General features: G+C 34.5%; 2 protein-coding genes across 7 annotated transcripts; both read left to right on the top strand.

Annotated features, from left to right (window-relative positions):
- The first annotated feature begins 1,550 nt into the window (after positions 1-1,550).
- LOC130729973 (uncharacterized) lies at positions 1,551-8,445 on the top strand. The gene is made up of 2 exons (XM_057581837.1): positions 1,551-1,842; positions 5,938-8,445. Exons 1-2 carry the CDS (start codon positions 1,836-1,838, stop codon positions 8,025-8,027), a joined length of 2,097 nt encoding a protein of 698 aa, XP_057437820.1. The 5' UTR covers positions 1,551-1,835; the 3' UTR covers positions 8,028-8,445.
- Positions 8,446-9,416: 971 nt separating this feature from the next.
- On the top strand, positions 9,417-13,588 carry LOC130729972 (uncharacterized). Of its 6 annotated transcripts, none has more exons than XM_057581834.1 (8): positions 9,417-9,563; positions 10,267-10,368; positions 10,699-10,769; positions 10,870-10,972; positions 11,322-11,498; positions 11,792-11,890; positions 12,038-12,280; positions 12,826-13,588. In XM_057581834.1, the coding sequence occupies exons 4-8, from the start codon at positions 10,904-10,906 to the stop codon at positions 13,228-13,230; spliced, it is 993 nt and encodes a 330-aa protein (XP_057437817.1). In that variant the 5' UTR covers positions 9,417-9,563; positions 10,267-10,368; positions 10,699-10,769; positions 10,870-10,903; the 3' UTR covers positions 13,231-13,588. The 6 variants fall into 6 exon arrangements, with proteins under 6 accessions (XP_057437817.1, XP_057437816.1, XP_057437814.1 ...); XM_057581833.1 differs by having other exon boundaries at positions 10,662-10,769; XM_057581835.1 differs by lacking the exon at positions 9,417-9,563 and adding an exon at positions 9,612-9,626 and having other exon boundaries at positions 10,662-10,769.
- Positions 13,589-16,678: the final 3,090 nt, after the last annotated feature.

Here is a 16,678-nt window from a genome sequence, read left to right as displayed (position 1 = left end):
AATAATTACACTTTTTATGATTCTTCATGGACGACGATGTTGTTTTTGCACCACATTTTTTCCTAAGTGAAGGAATGCGACACTCACTGGATAACAGTCTTGTTACTCCTCATAATGTTTTTGAACGTTGATGGTTGCTTTCACTCAAATATCAGCTTGATGGTTTTTTGTGGCATTATTCACAATACCCTATTTGAGTGGTGGCAAGTTTTTTAGTTTCATTTCATGGTAATTGTCCACTTCAAGCCGAGCCTTTGGTATTGAAGCATGACTTGTAGTTAGCTTGAGACTTAGGACACAACGGGGTGATCCGTGAAAGTGATTCATTGGATATCATTTGCTTACCTGAGACTCTTGTCATATTTTTGCCCTTGTTTGATATCTTAAAAGAGGTTATTTCTATTATTATTCACCATTGAAATATCTCCCTTAAACACATTCGTTATGAGATAAACTCTTGTACTGATTATTTAACTGCTTTGAAATTGTGCAAACGATGCAGTTTTCTTCAATGATTTCTCTTGCTTTGGATAGAAAGTTTAAGTTAGTTGTAGTTTTAATTACTTCATTTTGGTTATTAAAAAAATAACAACACTTAGCATTTAAAAACAAAAATCAACATGCATTCCTTGGTCCTATCACTATTCACTGAACCCGAAACACATGGCAATATGTTTTCTCTTTTAGATGCATGCTTCTTTGCAAAGGCAAGGGGCCAGCCACTCTTATTTCAACCTCAGGGGGTCCAATTATTCTTGTCATGAAACCCATTCTTGTCATTGACTCTTTCTTTCTTAACAACTTTCAAAAAAAAAATTCCTGAAAATTCACCACAAAGAACAATGCATCGCTTTCAGTGTTCCCCACACTTCATTCTAAATTTACAATAAACTATTTCCCTCTCAAATTTCATTTGATTAATATTAAACACCAAAGAAAGTAAAACAAGAAGAGAGAAGAAGAAGAAAACAAGAGTCACTGACACCAAGACCCTTCTACCCCCACTTTAAAAACCTCTAAAATAACAAGACAAGGTCAAGGGAATTTGAATTCAAATTTATTTACATTATTACCCTTATTCATGTCTTAATAAATTACCAATCATATGATCAAATATTTATTTATAACCAACATGTGGCTAGTTAAAGTTGTATGATTAATTCTCTTAAGTAACGTATCGAGTTAGAGTTTTATGTATAAAAAAATTCTCGTTGGGAGAGTTAGAGCTATCATGATGTAGATATTTTTGTTTCGCAAACTATCTCACGGCCGGCCGTCATGAGACTAATCTCCTGAGACTTTGAGATCACATTAAGTGAGTTAGTCTCTTTCCAACAAATATTTCTCCATACGCATCAACCAAGAATCGAACCCTAAATTCGACGTTTAAAGAATCTAAATATCTATCATTTGTATTGGACTTTGTTAGTCCATGATGTGAATGTTCCCGGTTTAAATAGGATTTGCGCGAACCAGTGGTAAGGAAAAAAATTGTCAAAAAAAATATTTATTTATTTATTTATGATGAAAACAAACACGAACCTAATGCTTGTGTTGTGTAGTATGGTACAGTTCAGAGGATCACTATCTATCACAGCGCAAAAGTAACGCACGCATGAACTCAAAAAAGTGAAAGCATGAAAAAAACACAACAAAATGAAAAAAACACACTATTTTTTCCTTATTTTCTCAGAATTCTAGTTGTTGTGAGGAACAGAGCTTGTTGGATCAGGAAGAACAAGCAAGGTTGATCTGCTTCTTGTTGCTCTGGTAATCCAAAAAAGGAAAAAAAAAGAGAGAAGAAGATCTGAAAGCTTTCTTGTACCAAACTCAAAATGCAAGGTATCAACAACACTATCCCTTTTCTTCTGAACCCTAAATTCTCTCTCCTTTGACTGTTGTTTGACTCAATTTTGGCCCAGATTGACTCGCGTTGTTTTCTACTCCTTGTTGTCTTCAAGTTTTCATCTTTTTGAATTTTCGCATGTGGGTTTGTTTTGAAATTGTTCTTTGCTTAGAAACTTTAGTGGGTGTGGTGTGGAATTCGTTTTGGGGAGTGTTTGGTTTGGGAAATTGATGATGAAATTTGAGTCTTTGTTGACATGTTAAAGGGAAGTTTAGGAAAATTTCTTTTTGGGTAATTTTAAATTCTGAATGATGTTTGTAACTTTATGCCCATTTATGTTTCAGCTTTTTTGTTTTTTTTTTTATCTACTCTTCTTCATGTGGAGTTGTTGTGGTTCTGGTTTAAGTGTTGTTATGTTGATGAAGCTCTGTGGAGCTGTTTAGTGTGGATGGAGTTGGGTACTTCTGTTATTTTCTGCTTTAGTGGCAAATATGATATGCTTTGTTTGAGATGGACTTGTGGGATTCATGCATAATATTGATGCATTGTCTTCTCGCGAAAGACCGTCAGTGACGATGGATAGTTCAATTTTTCTGTATTTTTATTCCTGATGAGTTGCATTGATTGGCGGAGAGTTTATCAGTTAGCCTGAGGTTTACGGTCGTACCCATAGTTAGATGGCCTGCTGCTTGTGTGTCCGAGTGAATCACACCACATGATGGCCCTGAAAGAAAGAACTGTCGGTGATTGGGATCCATTATACAAAAAATAATGAGGAAATTGACAAAGACGTTAAACGCAAAATTCAAGTTAGATGGTTAAAGAGGAAAAAAGTGAGTTATTGGTTACCGTAAAGTACCGACCAAACTCAAAAGGAAATTTTTACCGAACAACATTGAGACCGGCTATGCTCTATGGTAGCGGATGTTGGGCTTTAACAGGATAACTGTAGAAAAAAGTTCGAGTAGCATAGATGAGAATGTTAAGATAGATGTGTGGCCACACTAGAAAGGATGGGATATGCAATGACCGTATAAGAGAGATATTGGGGTGGCGCCGATCAAGTAGAAGCTGGCGGAAAATTAGTTAAGCTGGTACAGACATGTACAAAGAAAACCTTTGGAGGCACTAGTGAGAAGAGCTAATAGCATGATCTTTAGTTCTGTGAATAGGGATAGAGAGAGACCAAAATGAATATCGGAAGATATTAATATATTATAGATGACCTCATTGAAAATAATATTCCACAAATATTGGTTTTTGATCGAGCTCAATGGTGTAATGCGATCCATATTGCCGACCTCACTTAGTGTATAAGGCTTTTGTTTTTGTTGATTTTCTGATATGCTATTTAGTTTTGATATCTGAGTTATAATGTAAATACTGATGTACTTGTCTAACAATATGTGGTGACAAGGATTACCTCTTAGGTTTGTCCAAAAATAAAAGATAATTTTTTAATTAACATAATAAAGATGTTACATTTGCACAATGTTAGGCGGACAAGGAGGGCAACATTGAAATATAACTTAGTTCTGGTTGTAAAACACTCAATATTTCCTTGAGGACAAATTTATAAATGTTATTCAAGTTGTGTTACTCTATAAATCTTATCCTTTCATATCATCAAATCCAATTCTATTTAGGAGAATAGCAGCTGATGCTAAAACATCCGTCTTTTTAGGTTGAAATATTGACAATTGAAAAGTACTAAAGTTTCATTCAGATTGATTTTTGAAGCTGAAATGCATTTTACAAATGTTTGTAATTTAATGTCTTTTTTAATAGAATTTTATAGCGAAAAATGCTAAACGTTACGAAATGAATAGCAAGAAATAAGAAGTTAAGCCAATGATCCTGCTGATTTCCATGAAAGTGTTATATCGTGGACTCGTAACTAAGTATTCTTGCGTTTCTTGCGACTTCCAATTCGTATTGTATAGGAGAGCTGTTTTGTAACTGTGTTCTGACAATTCAAAGGTCACTAACCATAGAGGCTGATTGGTTATTGAAGACTGAATTTAATGTTGTGCCTGCCTCCATTAATTGCTATTAATTGACATAGAGGGAATGAATGCTTTTGACATTAATATTTATAGCAACTATCAGGACTACACTGCAATAAGTTTACAATATCTTGGTTAAAAGGTCAAGAATACAGGGAGTCAAATATTGGATTACATGTCCAGTGATATAATAGACCAAGACAATTCTTTTTTTTTCACCTTTTCACTTCTAAGACATCTTGTTGGCATACAACTTGAATTTTCTTATCAATGGCTTTTGGCTGCGACAAGCATCTAATGGTAACAGATGGTGAGATCTGTTCACATATTTCTCAACCCCTATCCTCTTCTTTTCAAATTATGATCTGCGCACAATTACTGTTTTTTAAAAGTTTGATTCATTTGTGATTTGTTTTATGACATATACTGGTTGTGTTGAATTTAATGATTGAGATAGCTGCATTCCAGTGGCTTCTATATTTTCATGCACATGCCTACTACTATTGACATTTAGGGTTTAGGGTTGCAGTAAAAGTGGCAGTGAAATGGGTAAATGGGGGGTAATTTGATTTTCTAGAAACAAAGAATTAGATAAATAGGGAACTTAACTGGTGAAAGCAGCGGTTGTTGCTGAGTTCTCAATTCTCATTGTTATGAATCAGGACAGACTTAAGCTGCCTTGCCTCATTCATACTACTACAATTTAATCTTTGAATAATATTTCACTTTTTTTGTTTCCATTACTTTATATGAGTTGTTAAATGGTTTTTTCTTCACTTACTGTAAATATTTTGGTCAACTTAACTAATCAATACTTCTTTTGATGAAATTTTGCTTGAGAAGTTTATTCTTATTTTTCACGGTAAATGGGGTTATTTCTTCTGATGTTCCTATATCTAGTCAGTATTAGTCTTGCAACGGAAGTATACTGAAGCATTTTTGCTTAAGCTTGGATGCAGTAAAGAAACTTACTCTTCTTGATTTATGTATGTAATGTTGGCTGTTTATCCTATTAGACTGTCTCATTTGAAATTCTTGTTTCGTAATTTATCTTCAAATTGATCATGTATGTGAATATAAAAGTTATTTGGTGAGACTGAGGATAAATATTTGGTATACTTGGGCGAAATATGGTTGTCACTTTCTATGATTGAAATTGAATGGTGATCCCATGCAGTAAGTTATCAAGTTGCTGTGTAGGGCCGAGGAAATTGCTTTGGTAGATAGTCTCAGGTTTTTATGGATGTTATTAATAAACTTCCTCTAAAATGAGATTGTTATTTTTACAATGATTCTAAATACATTGGTTCATTTGTTCCTTTAAGCCAAGGGAAGGGAAGGTAGTGTTACTAACTTCAGTGCATCTTGAGCTTTTAATGTTTAGCATATGATTACTTGATAATTGGGTTCTAATGTTCTATTTCGAAAAATCATATCTGACTCATTAATTTGAGTTTGAAAGGAGTCTTAAGGGACTGTGATCATTCACTTTTGTGTGGTAGTAGTAGAAGCTGTGGGTAACTAAATTAATACAACTAGACCTTGATTTCGGATATATACTTCACTCCGACCAAATGCTACATTTCTTTTTTATAAAAAAGAAAAATATTTTCTAGTTGAGGTCCTACCCGGCTCAAACAGGATTTTGCCTCAGTAGAGGATACCTGTGGTTAAACCAAAAAAAAAGAGTGAAGGGGTGTTGTCTTCCACCCCCACCTACTTTTCTTCATTCATTTGGGAGGATTGGTTAGCATGGAAATGTGGTTATTGTATGAGCTTGAACAGAATCCTCCTGAAGGAGTCTCTGAAGGACGCCTCATGTTTGATCACTTGATCTCAGTTCCACAAAAGATATAGTTGTGGGCTTCCACATCTAGTTAGTAGTTACTTATAAGTGAATACACCATTTTTTTTTTCGTATGCTGAATTACTACTGTTAGTTATGCATTACTGTTTTTTTTATCTCTGTCTTTGGCTCATGTGAGAATTATGGATGTCTTTGTAACTTAAAACTAATGAAATCATGATTTTAATGTCCTCATAAAAATTGTAGTGATATTAATGAACTGAAATACCTGTTTACAGGTAGATCCCCGGACCAGGAATCAATAGGGTCTGGGACAAAGAGGTCCAGTGCATCATCTGGTAGTAGGTCTCGGAATCAGAAGGAGTTCTTCTATAAATTTGTTGATAGTGACAACTTAACTGCAAAACTTGTAGACTGGTTTGAATCAGTGACAGAAAAAAGTGAACTGAAACAGCCTGCATTTGATGTTCCATTTGAGTTAATTGAACTTCAAAAATTCGATTATGCATTGGAAGGGATTTCATTTCAGCAGCTGACCCGCATGCCTAATGCTGTTCATGCTTCTTCATCTGATGCAGTGGAAGCAACAGCTTGTCTTGCTATTGAAGATTTCCTGCATGCTAGTATAAAGGGTTTGTGGGAGGCATTTTGGAATCAAGATGAGCCCATGCCTTTTTCTGTCGCTTGTCTGTATAATGCTAACATGAAATTTTATCAGGCTGAAACGGCTATTGCTAATGGAAGGCTCGGAGGTCTGTGTGCAACTGGTTTATTGCTCAATAATCCTAGACATCCTCATGGAAAATGGGATCATGTCCTTGAATTGGCACTTCTAAGGCCTGATATTAGAGGTCTTGCTTTTGGCAGTGACCGCCAGCCTTCTCCGTCCGTTCTAGGAGAAGCTCTATTTTATGCCATTCGAGTGCTATTGGCAAGGAGTTTGAGTAGACTTTCTTTCTTTCTGGATCCAAGCACAGTCTTTATTCTTATAGTTGATTCTCAATATGGGGGAGTTGTAAAAGTTGAAGGAGATGTAAATATGCTCAATTTTGATGTGAATAATGTTTATGAATGTGCTGCTGAATGGGTAAAAAATCATTCTAGAATTTCTGTTTCTCCAATGTATAGGATCTGGAACAAACTTGGAAATGCAAACTGGGGAGATATTGGTTCTCTACAGATATTATTTGCAACCTTCCATTGTATTATGCAATATGCAGGAATGCCCAAGAACTCTATTGAGGATTTAGCTGCTGATCATAGTTCACGCCTCCAAGCAAGAAGAATAGAGAGACACTTAGGAGATGCCACAGTGAACGAAAATGGCCTATTTAGATACCAGCAACGCAGTGTTTCCCCTGAAATCGTTGAAGTTCAGGATGACCCTGTCAAAATTGATTCCAAGGAGTCAATGAAATTAGAAGAAGGATCCATGCTATGGCTGGAGGATTCAGATTGGCAAAAGGGTTATCAGATAAAAGAAGTAATCAATACTGGTGAATTCACATACTATATTGCATCTAATGTTGAAGACCCTGGAAAAAATCTATTTCTATATGTTGGCTCTCATCCCTCCCAGCTGGAGCCAGCATGGGAAGATATGAATTTATGGTATCAGGTTCAGAGGCAGACCAAAGTATTGACAATAATGAAGCAGAAAGGTCTCTCATGTAAATATCTGCCTCAATTGAGTGCATCTGGTAGGATCATACACCCTGGTCATTGTCGAAGACCGAGCTCAGGTGGAAATTGTGACCACCCTTGGTGTGGGACCCCTGTTCTTGTGACCAGTCCTGTTGGTGAAACAGTAGCTGAAATGGTACGCACGGGCCAATTTGGTCCAGACGAGGCTATCAAATGTTGCCATGATTGCTTATCAGCACTTTCAGCTGCATCCTCTGCTGGAATTCGACATGGAGACATCAGGCCGGAGAATGTGATCTGCGTTAAGTCTGGTGTGAGGCACCCTTATTTTGTTCTAATCGGGTGGGGCCATGCTATTCTTGAAGATAGAGACCGCCCTGCCATGAATCTTCATTTCTCATCTACTTACGCGCTTCAGGAAGGAAAGCTATGCTCTGCCTCAGATGCAGAAAGCCTAGTTTATATGCTTTATTTTTCATGTGGTGGAGGTTTTCCTGACCTAGATTCAGTAGAGGGAGCGCTACAATGGAGAGAGACATCTTGGTCAAGGAGATCAATTCAGCAGAAGCTTGGTGATATCTCCACTGTGCTGAAAGCTTTCGCAGATTATGTTGACAGTCTATGCGGGACACCATATCCCATGGACTACGAAATATGGTTGAGAAGGTTAAGGCGAAATATTCATGAAGAAGATCATGGAAAGGAAATTGTTGCAGCAAGCTAGGCTTTCCTGAAATGATTACTCAATCATCCTGATGAGTTTCTCATAGCAATGCTTGGAGTTTTGGGGGGTGAATAAAACATTGAAGTCAGTGGCTTACTCTGATGCTTATGATTTTTGTATTCCTTGAACAATTGGTTTGGGGAATAGTTAGTGTAATCCATGAAATGAGCATATCATGAATGCTCTCATTGGTGTAGGTTGTTGGGCTATTCTCTCTTCTACAAATGTTGAGACTTGATTGGTGGCATCTTTGGGTATAAGAAGAATAGTCACAATTTCTTCATTTTGAGGAGCCAAAACATTAACATTTTTCTTCCTTTTCATTGTTCTTATGATGAGTTTATTATCAAAGTAAAATGTATTGATAACATCATTCGTTTGTAAAGATAATAGGTCTTTTAGAATACCCTGGTGTTTATACAGTTGATTGGTTCAAAGATCATTCTGAATGGTACAACACACTGCACAGGGCAATATTATCATATTCTGTAAATGCCATTTTTTTTGTGTGTTCATTGGGGGTTTTCTCTTTCATTGTTGAAAATTTGACCTGCATCAAATTCGTTCCCACTTCCCATAGATGTTCTTCAAGCCTTCAATTTGGAGTTATACAGACAAATGATGCACATTTCTTACTTTTTGGGCTTATTCTTCTACTTTGCTCCTTGCATGCGTTGGAATTTAACTCCGAGTAAAATCATTAAAAATTACTATAGAATGTTGTAATCAAAATATTTCAATCTTACATTAAATATTACACAAAATAATGTTTCAAAATCACTAGCAAAATGATCTTCAATAAATAAACAATTTAATATTTTTTTAGAATTATAATTTTAAATATCTAAATACTAACACTTGTATCTGTATAAAAAAAAATACTAACACGTGTATGGTTAATGATTTCTTGTTTTTTTAGTTTTCAAGCCATTTCATAACGACAGTCATGAGATTAATCACCTCGAGACTTAGAGAGTATTAATTTAGTAGGTCTCTCCCAACAAATCATTTTCCATACATAGACTCGAAGATCACATTAAGTGGGTAGGCATATCCCAACAAATTATTCTCTATACACATCTTAAGGAGAACACCTCGAGACTCGAAAATCACATTAAGTGGGTAAGTCTCTCAACAAATCTTTTTCCATAAGACTCAGAGATCACATTAAGTAGGTAGGTTTCTCCCGACAAATCCTTATTCATACAAACCGCTCAGAAATCGAACCGTAGACTAAATGTTTAAGGAGTTCAGCTATCTACGTGTAAATTAAAAATTAGAAATAATCATATGTTTATGAAAGAGGGAGCATTGAAGATTAGCACGCCTTAATCTTATCTAATTAAAATTTGATTTGATCTTAAATCATTCTTGATCAACAATCTATATCAGAATATTTGGGATATTCCACTGGTCATGTCTCATTTCCTCTTACTTCTCTGCGATAGCCACGTGCCCTTCTTCATCTCCGCTACTTGTTCATGATCCTCATTCTTCTCATATTTTCCCCGCTTCTTTTTCATTTTGTCTCTTTTGGTAAGTTTTTCTCTTCTCTCCTCCTTGTTCATCTCTTCATCATTGCAATCACTGTTCATTCTGGTTAGCTTCCTCTTTTTCTTCATTATTGCATTCTCTGTTCATTTGAATGAGATGTGAAATTTCCTGAGTTTCAGTTGGTAGTTTTTTTTGGCAATCACGGTAGAGCAAAGCAATAGAATGGTGATCAATCTTGTTTTTCTTTCTAGCAATTTTCATGCAAGGTTTCTGATGAATATTACAAGTGAAAAAACAAGGTCTATTACAAAATCAATGAAAAAAATATTGAATTTTGTCCCTTCATTGATCGTAATATTCTTAGAATTTATCATGTTTGGAATTTCAAGTGCTTCATTTTGTTGCTTTCTAGTGTCAGTTGATCATGGTTCTTGAGTGCAGTGCCTGTTTTAGAATATGAAATGAAATCATGATTCATATCTTATTCTTGATTGTAAATTAGTGGCAGGGAACGAAAAAGATTACTACTTACACTTGGTTATACATCTTGATGTTTGATTAATTGCCTAAATGAGTATCCATTCATTTTCCACTACCCTTTAACCTCTTCTCTACTTTTTAGGATCCAAATTAGAACTGTAATTGTCTCAGGAATTCAATTAATTATTTTTCATGAATAGTCATGTATTTTGTTATAATTTAGGCAAATGTAATGTGTCCTCTTTTTTTTTGTAATGTTGGGCAGATCATTTTTAGGCATCATAAAAGACAAAAAGAACATCCTGGAAACTGAGATTACCGAAAGATAGTGCATAGAGCTAACATTTATCTTCATGGTGTTCATAAGGTGAATCTTTTTGAGGTCTTGTTGATTCCTTCCAACTCTTTTTTAGGGAATTGGGGTTTGGGCCGGGGAAGAGAAAATCTTATTCTCCTTTTCGCGCTTGTCCTTCCAGTAATGATCACAGGAAAAAAAACCATTTATCTTTATATAATGCTTGGCAGATAAGTGCATCTCTGATCTTCTACCTTGTAAATCATGTCTACATGATACAATGATAGTGGGACAGTCATTAAATAAGAGAACTTATCAACACATGCTTAGTGAATTGATAATACTTTGTCAATTTCATGATGTAGAAATGAAGTAACGATAAGGCGAATGTGGCAATTTTAGGTTCAAACTTAGCAGTTAGCACCAATGCTCCTTTGAAGTTGAAGCTGTCTATGTAACAGCAATTGACTAGAGTATAAATACATTTTTTTTGAAGTACTTGTAGTTCAAATCATGTACTCACCCCAAAAATCTGGACGTAAGGCTTTATTTTGTTGATCTTCTATGTTTCAGGATATTTTAGCTTGGTCAAGATTTGATAAGAAAGATGTCCTTTAAGAAATTGAGAGAAAGTGTGATTGAAAGAACTTTTTCTCCTGAAGAGCAGCAGGACAAGGTACTTCACATTAGCCTGGCCCTATTTTATGAACCTTTAGTAGTGTTAAATTTTATGTTTATTGTTCTTGTATATTGTGCAGTCTATATGTTATTCTTCTATCCAAAAGGCTTCAAGTATTCATATTATTTGTTAGGCAATGAATTAATTTCTTTTAAAAATAATCCCCAATCTGCTGAAAGTCAGTATTGATCGAATAAGGCTAATAGGTTCTCTTCCTGGTTTTTATTTGAATTAGGCTGAGCAGGGAAACTACCATTATATCTAAGAGTTTGTTTTAGAGTAGTGATAGCATTTTATGGATTTTTTTTGAAGTGGCAGAATGTTTGATTTCCTTTGTTTTATTCAGATCGGAGAAGTCAGAAAGATAATAGGTCCGGTTGCCGATAAGTTCCCCACTATGTGTTCAGATTCATCAGTGCTAAGGTTCCTCATAGCGCGGAGCTATAATACTAAGAAGGCTGCAAAGATGTTGAAAGGAAGCATAAAATGGAGGCTGGAGTTCAAGCCTGAGAATATTAGATGGGTGTGCATCAAATGTTGTTTTTTTATCTCTGTTTATCAAAAAATATAAATGAAATAAAATATATTAGATTCAGTTGGGGAAAATATGAAGCATGGAAATTGGTAAAAGAATCCTAATTTTCTAAGTGTTTAGTAGTTAATATGAAAAAACTTACGAACTTAGATGAATATAACTCAAAGGCGATGAAAAACAACTAAAACAAAGAAGGAAAAGTTTTACAGATGTACTCTCTAGGACAGATATATCATTTTGTATTGCAAAGAAAAGGTTAGCTTTATTTTTTATGTAATCAGGATGATATTGCTCAAGAAGCTTCGTTAGGAAGGCTGTATAGAGCTGATTACTTGGACAAGCAAGGAAGGATTGTTTTTGTGATTAGAGCTGGTGTTCAGGTATTGTAAATAGCTTTGATGAGAACTCGCACACATTTCATTTTTCTTATGGCTGTGCTTAAGAGTTAAGTCTTTGTGTTTTAAGTTTTAACTTCATTTTATTAATGTAATTGACTTTGACTAAGATCTTATTTATGCAAATTTTAGAGTTCAAGCTCAGGAATGATGCAGATCAAGTACCTCGTTTACTGTTTGGAGAATGCCATACTGAACCTAAGTTCCCAAGAAGAACAGATGGTTTGGATTATTGATTTTCAAGGGTGGAACTCTTCATGCATATCATTAAAGGTCACCCGGGATACTGCTCAAATCCTGCAGGGCCATTACCCTGAAAGGCTGGGCCTCGCAATCTTATATAATCCACCTAAAATGTTTGAGTCATTTTGGACGGTACGATATCATAATATCTCATATCTTTATCATCAACTCTTTATGGGGTCACTTTTCTGAGATAGGGCTTGTGTGATGAAATTGGGTTACTGGTGCTGTGTGACATTGATTTTGAAATGGAAAGGGATAATGTTCTTGTCAAACTGTTAATTGCTTGGCTATTTTCTGAAGCTTGCATTGTTGCTGCTGTAATGCTGTAAAAATTGAAAAACTTACATGGTTACATGGAAATTGTATTTCTACGGGAAGACAAAAATGTGTGCTTGATGGGTATTTCATATATGTGTATGCATCTGCTTTAAATATAATGCATCTCTCAGTTAAGTGATATTTTTGGTTTAATTTTTCTTTGACTTCCCTGAACCATAAAATAAGAGAGGTTGTTATTCCAAGTTCACTGAAGCAAATACTAGTTTCTAGTGAGTAGTGATAGGTCAGATAAGAGTCCTGTGATTTATAAGAAGAAACAGGAGCCAGATTTTTGTTTGTTTGTTGCTTTAATTTTGTGTATTTGTGTTCCTTAAGTGTGCATTTTCTTGGAACAGATGGTGAGACCATTTATAGAACCCAAAACTTACAAAAAGGTGACATTTGCTTACCCTGACAACCCAAGGAGCTGCAAGATGATGGAAGAACTCTTTGACATGGACAAGCTAGAATCCTATTTTGGTGGGAAGAATACAGTTGGATTTAACTATGAAGCTTATGCTCAAAAAATGAGAGAAGATGACAGAAAGATGTCTGATCTTATTGATTCCGGCTGTTCGTCACCCGGTTATATTACCTCAGAAGTTAGTGAATCACTGCATTCAAGAGACTCTCAGGATGAAATATTTAGTGATGAAGCAGTTTGTTCATACTTGGAGGAAGATGATGAGATTAAACAAGCGCAAACGCCTTGCTCCCAATTTGAACCCAAGAATGAGGTTCTTGAACCAAAAAATGAGTGAAGATCTTAATCAGAAGAGCACTGGGCACAAGCCCTGAACTTCAACCAATAGGTGCTGTTGGTTTGAAAATGGTACATATACCCTTACTCTCTACCAATGTCCCATATAATATAAGGGTCCATCCACCTATTCACTGAAAGAGGGAAAGAAGTTTGAGTTGGCTCTTCTGGCATGAAAATTCCATCCAGCACTTGGGAATAAGAAGTTCAGATTTCTCTCATGTTACTTTTTTCCTTCCTCTCTTAACACAAAAAACCATGTTCCTTGTTAAACATAAAAAATCAGAAGATAGAACATTTTCCTCTTTGAAAATTTGTGATGAGGAAAAATTACATCATCAAATCAGCATTTTAGACTATGCCTGTAGTTGCGCCTTCACAGTCTTGTGTGTTATGCTGGGAAGGGTCTTACTTTTAATATAATCATTAATTAGTATGATAAGATTCTAATACAAACCACCCTTAACTTTTCTCATGAACCAAAAAAAAAGAGAAAAAGAAAAAGGTTACTAAGGGATTGGTGCTTTTCTGAGTCTAACAGATAAGCATCATTTATATGCTATTAGTGAGTTCATTAGCTCCATAAGGTCATATTTATTAAAGTGGTAGGTTGGCTTATGACATCTTACTATGTTCGCCAAGAAAAAGAAGGAAATCGTTGCTATCAATTGTATTACAAATATGGGTGAATTCTAAAAATAACCTTTCAATTTCTTTTTCAAATGCAATTAACTTGACAGAAATTTTTTATTGACCTCATTCAAGGACTTCATTGTCCAATGGTCAAGCAATGCATATATCCGAATCCAGAATGCAACATCAATATTAATTTGTTAGGTTCCTTTCATTTCCATGCTCTTATTTAGACTTGATTCCTCTAAAACAAATAAAAAGGAATAGGTTGTTTTAGATAATAAAGTATGTCGCACTGGTTAAAAATAATTGTTTGAACCATCACGACACTCAGATAAAAATTGTGATGGAAAATTAATAAAAAAATAGATAAATTAATGATTAAATTTAAAGAATATAAAAAATTATTGATATATGTAAATATATGATTATAATCTTAACTATGATTACTAACTTCAATTTATAAGGTGATCCTCACTGGAAGAGTCAAATCCCATTATTTTAGTCTAACTTTCATTCATGAACTACAGGTTTAATGCCAGTACAAGAAGACTTTACTTGCCGGCCAAAATAAGGAATTGAATTGAAACATTTAATAGATATATAGAACGAGTGAGGGTGGCGATCCAACACCACAGCCTGGAAGAACAAAACGCTGACAAATTGGCATGTTTTGTGGAATAAATAATAGAACACTACGGAAGAAACTCGAGGAAGCAATGATCATGACCAACATTCATTTTGTGCATTATTGTCTTTTTAATATTTTATTTTTAACATATACAAAGAGAGTTAGTGATCAGTATTTTGCCACGCCATTCATACAGAATACATAAGAAAAATACTTATGCAATGCGCTAATTAATTGCATTAAGTTTATCTATTTATACCAACAACAAAAAATGCTTGAGCTCTACAAATGTCACGCATAATTTTGTAATTAGTTTGATCATTTCATCGACTCTTAATTTCAATTAATCTAGTGGTAAGCAAGTTAGACCTCATAAGAATGAGATTATAAGTTTGAATCCCCAAAAAACATTTGTTGGAGGAACATGCAACCGTTTCCCAAACAAGTAATCACATTTGTGAAAGATAAAAAAAATTACATAATTATTTATAAACTCTTAAAAAATAGTAACTTTTTTTTATCTCTCCCATGAATTAATGCTTGAAAATTTAATCTTGTATCCAAATCAACTTATATTCATGTGATACATAAAGTAGAAAGACTTCAAGTATAGAAATAAAACTGCCATCTATGCAATGTATGTGATTCAAAACAATTTTGCTTTGGTTTATGTGGTACATGTATTATTATTTTTTAGGTATAGTCAAATTTAAGTATAGTTAATGAAAAAATACGTCATTAGTAAATGTACTTTTTTCTTGAACTAAATTCTTAAGATTAAATCGTGGCTTTATCGTTTTTTAAGAGTTATAATACTTATGTCGTTCAATAGTTAACAAACTTAAGTGAGGGTTTCACATAAGGGTTTAGGGATGAAAGGTGACACGACATGGTTCAAACCTTGGTGATAAAACTAATTTACTAACAACTAACATTTATTATAAAAAAAATAATGATGGTTTCAAAATAAGATTGATTGTTTGTATAAGAATATGAAAGTAAATGAAAATAAGTAGACTTGATTAAATGTGCTTTGTGCATTCTAGTGATTCACTCACATAACATGTCCTAACATATACCATTACATTTCAACCCTCGTCATTGATCTCTCACATGAGTTAATAACAATAACTCTATAATCTTAAACATTGACCCCTCACATGATTAATAAAGAAAGTTATCATAAAGTTAGATTGTTTAGTGACTAACAAACATAACTATAAGTCAAGAAATTTGGATTATTCGGTGATTAACTAGTTCGGACTCAAAATATGTAATTTTCACTCACAAGTCAAATCAAGCAAAATACCGTTGGAGATCAATTTAAGATATAACATGAAGATCAAGAGAAAATCACTAAATCATCACAAAGGATATGTTTTATATTGAAGAGAATCATATAGAAAACATAAGTATCAAATCAATTACATATAACCCCAACAAAAGAGAGATAAGCTATCCATTTTCATTGATAGCTTTACAATCATGAAGAATATCCGAAGACTCTGCAATGTCTCGTCGTCGAATCCGGTCTCCAAGCCACCTCTCCAAGTTCTCCTAGCTTTCTTCTATATTTTATTCTTGTTTCATGTGCAAAGAACTCAACAACCTCAAAAGGATTGAAAGAATTCCAAGTTGTCTTTGTTCTGCCGTGTTTTAAATGACCCCCCACCCAGTATGACGCGTTGGCCGCTCAGCGGCCCCTGATTTCCGCCCAGCGCCACTTTTCCTTTAAGAGGAGGTTTTGTTGACCACCTTGGCCGCTCAACAACCTCTAATTTCCGCTCCACACCTTTTCAACATGATCCCCATGTGGGATGACCTTCAACTTTAAATTTTCTTAAACTTTTTTAAACTTTCATCCCATATCAAAATTAAGGGATTAAACATGATTTCTACACAATATCTATACTAAAAATAAGTATTTAACAAACTAACTATTTGAGGGATAAAATGATCAATAATTTAAGCATACAAATCAAATAAGTACCGAAAATGATATTTAAATATACATAAAAATAACGCTTGTCATACGAAATACGTGTAGCAAAGAAAAAAAAGTTCTTTTTTAAAGTAAAACAATATTGGTCCATGCACTTATATTGTAAATCATTAGAGACTTTTTATTCATGTTATTAACCATCAAATTGTATTTCCACTCCCAATTGTACAAAGCAATGAAAAT

Source organism: Lotus japonicus, chromosome 1 (genome assembly GCF_012489685.1).
Source record: "Lotus japonicus ecotype B-129 chromosome 1, LjGifu_v1.2".
In the NCBI taxonomy this organism is placed as follows: Eukaryota; Viridiplantae; Streptophyta; class Magnoliopsida; order Fabales; family Fabaceae; genus Lotus; species Lotus japonicus.
Note: the sequence above shows the minus strand (reverse complement) of the source record. Positions and strands in the feature narration are given on the sequence as shown.

Excerpts from the sequence above, each read along its gene's own strand:
- LOC130729972 (XM_057581831.1), top strand. The coding sequence starts at position 10,904 with ATGTCCTTTAAGAAATTGAGAGAAAGTGTGATTGAAAGAACTTTTTCT. Across the intron at positions 11,891-12,037 it reads TGATTAGAGCTGGTGTTCAG|AGTTCAAGCTCAGGAATGAT; the intron begins GTATTGTAAATA and ends TGCAAATTTTAG. Across the intron at positions 12,281-12,825 it reads TGTTTGAGTCATTTTGGACG|ATGGTGAGACCATTTATAGA; the intron begins GTACGATATCAT and ends TTCTTGGAACAG.